This window comes from Ischnura elegans, chromosome 8, assembly GCF_921293095.1.
Source record: "Ischnura elegans chromosome 8, ioIscEleg1.1, whole genome shotgun sequence".
Taxonomy (NCBI): domain Eukaryota; kingdom Metazoa; phylum Arthropoda; class Insecta; order Odonata; family Coenagrionidae; genus Ischnura; species Ischnura elegans.
In genome coordinates this window covers 61883352-61895065 of record NC_060253.1, presented here as the reverse complement: position 1 = coordinate 61895065, position 11714 = coordinate 61883352, and the positions used below count along the sequence as shown (strand labels likewise).

Sequence of the window (11714 nt, the reverse complement as noted above, 5' to 3'; positions counted from 1 at the left end):
CATTGACTGTATCTGAGAAGAACAATAAAAACACAAACCTATACAGCAGTATCAGAACGAATGTTGATGGAGACTTTCGCGGGGTGGTAGAGCATGCGTAGAAAGGTTTCCGGGTTGACCTCCGCGTCGATTCATCTTCAAGACGACAGTTTCGCCGGCGTTGCAGCTAGCGTCTTCAGGTACGAAGTATCGGATGCAGGTTTTTGCCCGTCATACGAGAGGCAATAGAAATCGCGAAAACATCCACTTTCAACAGGGAGGACAGCTATTCGCTCTCAAACACATGGAAGAGACTCTTACCCACGGACCAATCAGAATTCACCTAGCCCAAACCAAGGCCTATATAAGACGGGCAAAAACCTGCATCCGATACTTCGTACCTGAAGACGCTAGCTGCAACGCCGGCGAAACTGTCGTCTTGAAGATGAATCGACGCGGAGGTCAACCCGGAAACCTTGCTACGCAAGTATCAGAACGGTTTATGTCCCAAAAACCCAGTCGAGAGGCCTGATTTGAAGGTTTCCCACCGTCCGCATAATGATAAAGAAAAAACAAAGGATCCCGCCGCAGATATATTTAGATGAGCATTTTTCCCTTCTCTTTTGGCGTGAGTTTCATGCCGCACGCAAGCCAAAGAACAAAATAAACAACTAAGTAGTTGGGTAGGTTGTGACAGCGGTGAGACGGGCACCGCAAGATTTCCTCGAGAGCCGGGAAGAATGAAGGCAGTTTAATAGCTCCGTGGAAGATATTGGTACCCAGAGGAGGCGCCAGAACATCCATGCGGCAACAGCAAAGTTTACAAAAAGTTTATTGATGTTCGGTCGCTCGTTCGTATACACTAAGGACGAGACACGGGAATTTGAGTGTGAACTTATATCCTCAATAAATTCCATCGAATAACGTGATGATTGAAGCAAATAATTATTAGAAGAACGTAATAATTATTCATATGGCTAAAATAATTTGGCACAATTTGTACAAAAGGACAGCAAATAATGATTGAAAGTAATGAGGTCGTTCACTTAGAACAGAAAGTAAGAAAGTCATGGGGTAGATGGAAGGCAAGTTACGACGAAAAAATCTTCTCCATTCGGCCATTCTCTCATTAATTTCATATGAAATAGCGCGAAGGTTACGACCCACTTTTCATGAGTTGTTGACGTCATTAAAATAATGGTTTAAGAAATTGAGTCGACAGAAGGGGAAGGCAAGTTATGACGAAAATATTTACTCTATTTCGCCATTCCCTCGTAAATTTTACATAAAAAGCACTAAGGTTACGGTCCATTTTTCATGAGTTGGTGACGTCGTTAAAATTATGGTTCAACTGCTCGTTCAGGGTGAACTGTTTGCTGAAGGAAGGAATCGCACCGTATAATATCACTGTGAAGCAGAAGAAGAAAAATTTAACGCCGCTTCGCTAAAGATAACATCAAGAAGTGATTCAAACAATATATATAAGCCAATTAGTAAAATTAGCAGTCACAATTAATGTATCGTTTTCATAGTTGAAACCATTTCTCAGCTCACAAAATCGCGCCAACGTAGGATATAAATAATTTCATCGTAATGCATAAGCAATGCAATTGAATGAACCTTCCACTGAAAAGATCTTCCATTAAAAAGTGATAATAATTATGTCTAATTGACCGTGAAACCGAAATGAGACAAATTTTATTTTCTCACGGTGCCATAACCCAGCTTAAATGTGCGAAAACCAGCTTAAATGCCTCTCCATACCAGAAACTAAAAGAAATATCTCAAATACCCTGGGCAAAATGATCATACATAAATGATCTTCCATATATGACCGTCCATAAATGATCGTCCATAAAGATCTTAAAGAGCTATGACGCCGATTCACATAAATAACCTTTACAATCGATTAAACATCAGCAAGCCTAATTTCTATCAGACATTGAAAATATCATCACGGTGCATAAGATAATTTCTTTTATCGCTCACTGTCTAAACGACGTCCCGCTAGTCAATGAAATAGATGATGCGTCATTTCATCGATACATTTAATGCAATTAAACAAAGTTTCATAAGGGAACACTGAAGATCTTACTGACTGGGTCTTGCGCAAAGAGACGACACGGCTTCAAATGGAAAGGATTATCACTCAATTCATCCACATTATATCATACATACATCCGCGTGTTCAGGTAAGGAGTGAAAATTCTTTTTTTTTGTCATAGCATCTATTACCAACGTTATTTCCATCCATTAGCCCTCATTGAGGCAAAAGTTTTCGGAAAAAAGTGAAAATAAAGCTTGGGATTTGTATTCTCTACGTGAAACTGAATTCTAGAGCCAAGAATTTGTTCATTTCAGAAATGTCGAGAATTTTATATGTATCAAACCTACCGCGTTAACGGCGGGCCACGGCGATCATATCCTAATCATCTGCCGTGGGAAAACTTTCCACCAAACGGAGAAATGATCCACGGGCTTTATGGGCCACTGCATAGACCACTACGCTATCAAAACCCCTAAATTCCAATGGCAATTTAACGAGGTTGGTGGTGGTAGACTCACGTAGTCCATCCAAGACGGCAGCATCGAGGAGAAATGATTGGAATTCAATGAAGCCATAAAAAGTTGAGAAACTCAACAAGGCGCTCAAGTCACACACGGTGGTGTGATGTAGGCATTTCAAGCCTGAAATTCCTTGTAATTGCAAATTTGGTGAAATTTACATTAATTTCCATTATTCTCTTAGGCCAGACTTACGCCTAGAATCATGAGCTTTGGTAAAACACAATGCAAATTGAGACAACTGGGCCCATGGTTCGATTTCCGGTAAAGAGAAGTTGTTTTCTCGTGGCATTAAATGTGAATTTCAAGGTTTTTTTGAATCGCATATCGTCCAGAACCAAATACTGTGATGAAATATCTTTAGCGAGCTTGGTAAAAGCATGAACTTAGTCACTTACTACATGCACAGTACTTGAACCCCATTGTTGGACATAATGTGGTTGATAATGGACAAACTGCCGAGGTCGTTTTAAAATAAAATAGTGTGGAAATGACAAATTTTATTCATTTATAGACATTATAATTAAATTCCACCACGCACAAAGCCTTAGAACTTTGATTGAAGTTTACGAATTCCTCTATGAAGAACATCAGATAGATCCCAAAAAGTCTTGAAGTTTTTCATTTATTATTTATATATACTATTACATTTTTTGTCAAAAGAAAAAAGTCATATATAATTTCTAAAATTTATACATTAGTTTTTTTTTCAGTTCCTGAAAAGGGCATGTAACAAAAAAGTCTGGTATGCTCTTATTTTCCTCTTCTTGTATCAACATATCTTTACATATTATGTTTTTCCCATGTATCATATTTTATTATATATCTATATTTCTAATGTATAAAAATTAATTTTTGGCTTTACTAGCAATGCATTAAATTTAATGATGGTAGCTTCCAAAATGGTGTATGGATCACTGAAGCTACCAAAAGATCTTCGATTTTTGTATTCGTTAAAACTTCTGTGGTCCTTATGTTGTCAATCAATAAAAATTTAAAAATTAATGTTTATTCGGAATTAGTTAATTGTTAATGTTCACACAATTCCCCGGCAGAGAGGCAGAAACGTTGACTTTTATGTCACAAGACGCGGGTAAACCCAAAAGTTTTATTAATTGAATCCTTTAATTTTGCTACTTACGTTGTACATTGAAGAAATTTGGACTAATACATTTATTGCTATTATTATTCTCATTTTGTTGCCCATGAATTGTCCTAATGAGTATCAGGGGATGAGAGGAAAGATGCTAGAAAACACATCTTCGCTAGGCCTCAAAACCTTCCCCTATCCCATTTCCCTACTGGTCCTACCACCCCTATTTTCCTACCCATTCCCACCACATCACCCCCTCCCCCTCTCACTCCCCTCCTCCTCCAACTGCTACCCTATGAGTCCCCCATCCCCTCAAATCCCTCCCCTACCCATTTAAAAGCCCCCACCACCCCTTCCCCGTGTCAAAGGGATACAGGGGTTTACCGCGACTCCCCCGAGCAGTCATTCCTCCACAAGTGACACGGAGAGCAGGCGCCGCGCAACCGCTCCAAGTCGGTACCTCAGTCGCACGTAAAACCGTCTCTGTGGGATTGTTTTGAGCGGCTCTTGAAGACGTGACGGAGGGGAACGGTCGGAGCACAAGAATGGATACAAACGGAAGGTAAGAAAAGAGAAACGAAGACTTCGCGAGGTAAATCGGTCTTCCTTCGAATACCAAGTGCGTCTTGCCCTAAATACAACTGTGTTATACAACTCATGGTGGCGTGCGGCGCGATCATATTCTACTAAATATCAAGCGCGACTGCGGCATATTATTGGGCAATGATACCTTGTAATATACAAGTTTCTAGATACAAAATAGTAGTTGCTGTTAGTACACATGCATGTTTTTTTAATTTTACGTACACACATGGTATGGTATGGTATTTGGAGGAGGCGACCGACAGCTGAGGGCATTTGCGCCATGAGGGAAGGGTAAGGAAGGAAGGATGGAGAGAAACCCGGCGTCGACATTAGCCTGCTCTTAACGAAAGGCGCCAAGGGGGCCACGGATTAACGTCCCATCCGACGGACGGAGTGTAGCGCTTGAAATTTCCTCCACACAACACTCAAGCAGGGATCGGGCAGTCTCTGAAAATTCTCTGCTACTGCCGGGATTTGAACCCAAGCCCGCCGGGCGGGAAGCCAACACTCTAGCCACCACACCAACCTGATCCCCACGCACACATATCTAAGTCATCCATTACATTAGGAATCGACAAGAAATAGGCTTGCACTCATATTTCGTTGGGCAAAAGTAACAGAAAACAGCTTGTTAAAAATGGCATTTCGCATGATTGTGCCTCAATTTTTAATGAAGATAATTAATAAAAGTTTGGAGACAAAAACGTTTTTACAGTGAGTATGCATCAATGTTTCCTATCCAAATATGTACGGTATCCATTACATTAAGATTCCACTGTAACAGGCATGAACTCATATTAGCCTGTTGCAATAATAATATAAATCAGCAGTTGAATTGAAAACGGGATTTGAAAGAACGATTGCATCTCAATTATGACCGTAGATACGTTAAAAAAAATTTAGACACAAAATTGTAGTTTCTATGAGTGCGCATGCATGTTTTTTTTCATTTGTCATGCAAACCACTACGGTACCCATTACGATAAAAATCGACAAGATCGGGCTTTTACTACTATAATTCTCACAGAACAAAAATCGTTCAAGAAAAAAAATGTCCACTATATGAGATGAGAAACAGAATTTTATCAAATATTCTCCATCAAAAAAGTTAAGAAAACAACGGTCGACACGCTTGAGGTGAACCTGTAAAGAGTAATCCATGACTATCTTCGAAATAGAAAATTTCTACCGAAGAAAAACAGTTCGTCTAGACCTGAAGTAGAACTCGAACACTATAAATTCACGCCCATGCTTACAACCAAATTCAAGAAACTCTTCGCCGAGAACGGTTTAAGATTCGGCTACAAGATTTGCGAAAAACTTAACCAAATCGTAAATAATTAGTGGAAGAGCATCTGCGCTGGTAGACCTGAAGTAGAACTAGAACACTATGAATTCACGCTCATGCTTACGACCAAATTGGAGAAACTCCTTAACTCTTATTGCCGAAAAATCCGAATGTATCCGAAGTTACGACTTACTATCAAGCCACTGAGAGTAATGAGTTAAAATGTATGAGGTGAGCTTTCACGATACAACCTCTTAACTCACGTAATAGGAAATGCTTCGAACCTTGGAGATATTAAACAATTGCCGACGACATAAATTTATTCGTGTGATGCAAAACATCAAGCTGGATTCGGTGGCAGCACTGCAAGGGAAACATTGAAAAAAATTGAAAATCTTTGTAAACTTCCAGTTTTTTGGAAAACGTTACCCAGAATTTCTACTTGCGGCTCAACCTCACGCATTAGGTCCGATATTTAAAGGATTTTAATGTGTGGATGTGGATAACATCGCTAGAATTTGCTTAAATAAAACTAAGATTTAAGGATGGGTGAAAATTTTCACTGGAAATTGCTTCGAACATAATTCTTCATGGTCATGTAAATGAAATTCTATGAGAAGGTTACATTTCCCGAACACTTTTACAATCGATCTACGTTTCACCATTTCCAAATAATATGTCGATGGCTAAGTTCTAACAACACGTATCACAAATTCGGCCGGTTTGTGACAGGTATCTTAATCAAAGTGTAATAACAATTAAAAAAATAAAATACTGGCAAAAATAACTCTTTGTTTGCAAATGAATGCTTCTTCAGTTTTATGAACTTTTGTTTTTTAATTTCAGTGCACAAGTAAAACAAAAAAATCGTTAAAAGTTGCTATTTTTGAGATATGTGTTGTTAGAACTTAGCCATCGATATACTTTATTCTCTTTCCGCAGCGAATAACGATTTGAAAATTATCCTCCCGTAATAAAATTTTAGAATGTAAACCCTTCCCTACGTGTCTGTATTTTAAGCACTTTTTTTTCATTTGAGAAATTAATGGTGTAAAATTTTCAAATTTTTAATGCAGCCGAATTTTAAATACGGTGAAATGTGCTCAAATTTCAAGACTGCAGAGTAAGCAATAAGTGATTTGTGACGAAAATGAACGGTCCAGTAGGAGAGTTGCATCCCATCAAGTCGCTGTCCTTAAAAACGCCTCGGACGAGTTCTGTCGCAGCAAAATGTTAGGGTATCGCTCGCGAGTCAGTTCCACTAGCTTCCTCTTCTCCATTCTCTTATATCCGCCGTAGCTTTGAAGTCGTTGCCCTTGAATTATCCAGCTCCCATCGTCCCTCTTACGCCGACATGAATATTAAAGACGCATTTATGCCGCCCTTACCATGTAGAATTTTTGACGCTCCAACGTAAAATTAAAATCAAGAATTCGATAAGTTCAATTCTTGAAACTGTTTGTTCGCACTAATGAACAGCTTTTCCCTTGTCAATAAAATAAACCTGACGGTGAGAATGTAAGACATTCAAGCAGAAATTTGTTCGCATGGAAAAATCTGCGAGGTGAGTGAGTGAGAGAATGTTTCTGTTTGTACTTTTTTTTCAATTATGATTTTTGATCTACTCCGCTGTCTTCCTTCCACGCAATCTATTTATCTATCCTATCCGTTAACTTGTTCAGTTATGAGTGGGATCTTGGGGGATTCATTATATAGGACTAAAATTCTAAAAATAATATTCATCTAATTATTTATTTAAGAAGATTTTGGGGTGAATCCACCTCTTTCCAGATACAAAGAAGGATAGGTGATGGTCACAATAACACAACAATATTAATTTCTTACATAAATTAACTCATGGGCCTCGGTGACCGTAAGGCTAAAAAATCTTCCTCTTTCAGCTGCCATCTTAAAATTCTAAATTAATTATACACGAGGGTTGTCTCGCACTTTTCATGAGTTTGTGGCGTCATAAGAGGTCGGCGGTTCGTGGGTTTTTCCTTCACAGGAAGAAGCGCTTGTAGAGGGAAGGTATTTCTCACAATAGTATTAACTTGAACCTCGCGAGGCCGTTGGGAGAAGAGAAGCAGCTGAGAGGCGGTGATCCGCTCGACAGAATGGAATGACATCATCAACTTACATGAAAAAGGGCTAAGGCCGCTATACACGGCGAATGATTTCATTTGCATGATCATTCAGCATGATCATTAGAATGATATTCACCGTGAATAACGGAACAATTCACGAATGAACTTTCATACGCATGATCATTCAGTGAAAATTAGAACATGTTCCATTTTGCTTGCATGATCCTGTGCATGATCACGTGATCATTCGGCATGATTATTCGCATGATCATTCACCGTGTTTAGCGGCCTTTAAGGCCGTTAATTTTTCACCGCAAGTAACTGGACACTATTCGAAATTACAAAAACTATAAAAAGGAAAAAATACGGATCCCTTTATTTTTCAAAATCTGTCACAGTCGAAAATGAAAACATAGCTGAACAGGAAAATTTGCCGGATTATAAAACTTCAGTTTCGACTGATCTTTGAGAGAGAAATCTCTTTTTAACTCCAGGGGTAATGACCTTTTCAATTAGGATGGGTAAAATCCTTGGGAGTCACCCAGTCAACACCATGTCATGCAATACCCCTATCAGCCTATAAACAAAGGAGCGAGCACGTGTCGCTGGTCTTCCACACTTCCACTGTCTCGATATCCCACTCTTTGTCCTTTAGGAGGCATGGAAAACGGCATGCGAGACAATTTAAAAAGACACTTTTGAATTGTACACGAGGATCGATCGCATTTTCTTCGGAGGCGAAAAGGGGAGGCGTTTGTTTAACCATTTTTTGCGTTTCTTTCCGCGGGCAGAACTCACGTAATCATGAGGTTCGATCGAGGAGTTCTATCGAGTCACGCCGGACAAGGTGCATTGTGTCATTTTTCCTTCAGAGAGTCTTTGAAGTTGAGGCGATGTGGTTAAAAACGCTTAGCATTGACGCCAAGTATACATTTCCTAATTCAAAGGATTATTACAGGCATGAGTGGATTTGAAGCAACGAATCAGCCGTCTCCAACGATGTGACCAATTTTGAAATCAAGACCAGTACGGATTGGAATTGAACAAGTTCAAGTGAAATTTTATTTGTATTTATATTTATGACCCAGGAAACAGCTCTATTTGGCCTTTATATCGGGGGCTATGACAAATTACAATGGAGGAACGCAAACATGCATACCCTGCTTTGGAGTAGCCTACCCAGACGGGACTCGAACCCACGACTGTCAGTTTGACAAGCGAGGACTGTACCCCACCGTCATCGAGTACGGCAAAACCGAAATTTAGCTTTTTAAGAGAAAAAAGAAAAAATGCCAAACTTTATTTTCTAACAATAACAGAAATCTTTAAAGATACTACACTTCAATGGGCACATAAATAAAAGTATTGTTACAGCCAAATGACTTCGGATGTAAGCAAAACTTAGATGAATTCCACGTTTTTTGGTTTGTCGGAAGACGTGTTTTATTAATACTAGGACTAAAATATAATCCGCTATAACATTAAATGACACTTAACATGACGGAGATGAGAATTTGAAGTTATTCATCGCCAGTCGTGTAGTCTATCACCTTTAAGTAGTGAGTTAGCTAACCACTAACGATCTTTCCTTCGAATTCCTTTCCAGGGAAAACGCGTCTAACCCTTTAATAGTACTCTACTAGAGCTGAAACATGTTCAGGATGTGATAGATACATACAGAGTAAAGGAGCATTGGAATTCATGAATGGAGTTAGGGCAAAATTAAAATAGAAACTACCTCCTGGAGTAAAGAAGCAACGAGAGCATCGGATAAGCTTTGAATTTTTGTTATAATATCATTAAGCAGGCAATTTGAATGTCAAGGAGGCAATTAAAAGTCCATGAAAAGGCGAGATAAAATAAAGCCTCCCCGGAGAAGTTTTTTCTTCGGCTAATTATCATTAAGCCACTGCAGGGTTCACAAAAGTAAATGAGGGAGAATCTTCGAAATAAGGGGAGGAATTCCAAACAATGAGTGAATAATAATCTCGGTCATAAACATTTTTGGGCATTGTCCAGAGACAACACTGGTGTATAACAGCAGCATTTAAGCATAAATTAAAAGGTTACCCTAAAACAATTTTTAGTGTTCAAACGTCGAATTCAATTACAATCTGACGAACACAGAGATCATGAAGTTAATACTACTTCACCACAAGAAAAACTTAATAAAAATCTAGAATAAAAACATTTTATGAAGTGTCGTTAGCAAGATTGAAAAGAGTAGCACTGAAATAGAAAACAATTGCTGTTTAGCACTAACCAATTTAAAAGAAAAGAATTTTTATCGCTCATCAACAAACAAATCTCCTAGAACAGTAAAATCAAAATATTTATAGAAAATAAAAAAACTGGCCAGCCAATACCTTCATTGAAGAGATACGAGCCTTTAATTGTCAATCCCTTACGAAAGATAACGACAGATAAATATGGCATATATACGTAATATAATCAACGTTAATTACCGCTTATTGGTCCATTTCGGATTTCAACGAACGTTCCTCCGAAAAGTTAGAATAGTTATTTGTGACGAAAGAACGAATGGCAGAGATGATAAAATGTTTTTGGAGTAATCAGTTATTTTGCCAAGAAATAGCTGCATTTTCCAATAAAAATCTATCAACAATGAACCAACAAATTGTTAAGTTACTGATGAATAGAATAATGGAGTATGCACTCCTTTTCCATGGCCTATATCGTTTATGTGGTGACTATTCGTGACCCGATTTTCGCATGTAAGATACCGCATTCAACGAAAAATGTACGCTACCCTTCTCTCATGCATTCGATCTATCTATGTGGGACATCAACATTTGGACGTGCTTGCTAGCTATTAGAAGCAACGTCAATAAATAATAAAATACTACGAATCAAAACAATAAAAATAATTCGTTAAAAAAATTACCTGCGATGAACCCTGCATAGACCGACTATAAAGAAGATAACTTGAAAATTTACCATTACCAGAAAGAGAGCACTTAATTTCAATTTTTAAACATAATATTTTATACACAAAAGCAAAATACATATTATTTCTGTATAAAGTATAAATTATGGATTCTGACCGCTTTTGATGTCATAGAAACGGCGGAAAAACACAATACAATGCTAGGGATAGAGAAGAATAAAATTAAATAATTTTCTTCGATAAAATGCCCGTTTAAAGCAGAATTGTATACTGCTAGTAACCCGTTGCGACAGATGGTGCATGATTAAACGATATATTCCTTCCCTTAAATGAAAATATAAATAAAATTAATAATTAAAATCGTAATCATACCCACATTTTATCATATCAGCAATACTTATGCGATATTAATTTCCGAAATATAGAGGAAGAAAATCTGAAAATTCATCGCTGACTTAACTCCTTGTGCACTAAAGAAAAAATATCTAGGTCACTGTTTGAAATGGAATCGTTATTTTAAAGTCAGTATACGCACAGGTATGCTTTTAATTTAAGTCTAAAATCACCAAAAATAAATGCATAAAATTAATGAAAACGTCTCTTTTTGAGGAATGGTAAACGCATAAATGCCAATTGTACACCAAGAGAACCATACTAATGACTACGTGAGTTAAGGTTAAATCTTTCTCAATGCTGGAATTGAAGACTTTATTTGCATTTTATTGGGTTCAAAGATTTCACCTCCTTCTGAAACTGGAGTATGCTGACGCATTCATGCGACAATTCTACAAAAAAGGAATATATATATAGGCCTTCCCCCGAAATGGGGACGACCCATTCGTACCATTCCGAGTGAGAGTTCTCCTCGTAAAAGCGATGCGATATGCGAGGGTCTTGGGTAAATTCCAAAATAAGTCTAGCAGTCGACACTAATGCCAAACAAGACCGGAGTTGCGGCTGGCACATTCAAATTCCCAGAGGTCCAATTCCACGCTCAATAGCATGGGGGGAATCCCATTCTTTGGAGCTCTGCCGCATTACAAACTTTCCTCTGCAGTGTGAGATACATTGAAGTAAAACGAAGGGAGCGATAGAATGAAAAGGCGCAAGAGACAAGATCTGCACAGATCTCTAAAAAGAAAATGCTCCACAGGGTTTAGTAGGGCATTTTTCCCGTCGAATTTCATTGTGATTTTTAGGGAGATAAAA

The 11714-nt window shown here is 38.2% G+C and overlaps 1 protein-coding gene across 1 annotated transcript in view; it reads left to right on the top strand.

The window, feature by feature from the left end:
* Positions 1-4016: 4016 nt before the first annotated feature.
* LOC124164005 (glycine receptor subunit alpha-4-like) overlaps positions 4017-11714 on the top strand; it is a 47740-nt gene continuing 40042 nt past the window's right edge. The window contains exon 1 of the mRNA XM_046541156.1: positions 4017-4199. Coding sequence (XP_046397112.1) covers positions 4183-4199 — 17 coding nt within the window. The 5' untranslated portion in view covers positions 4017-4182. The remainder of the gene's footprint in view (positions 4200-11714) is intronic.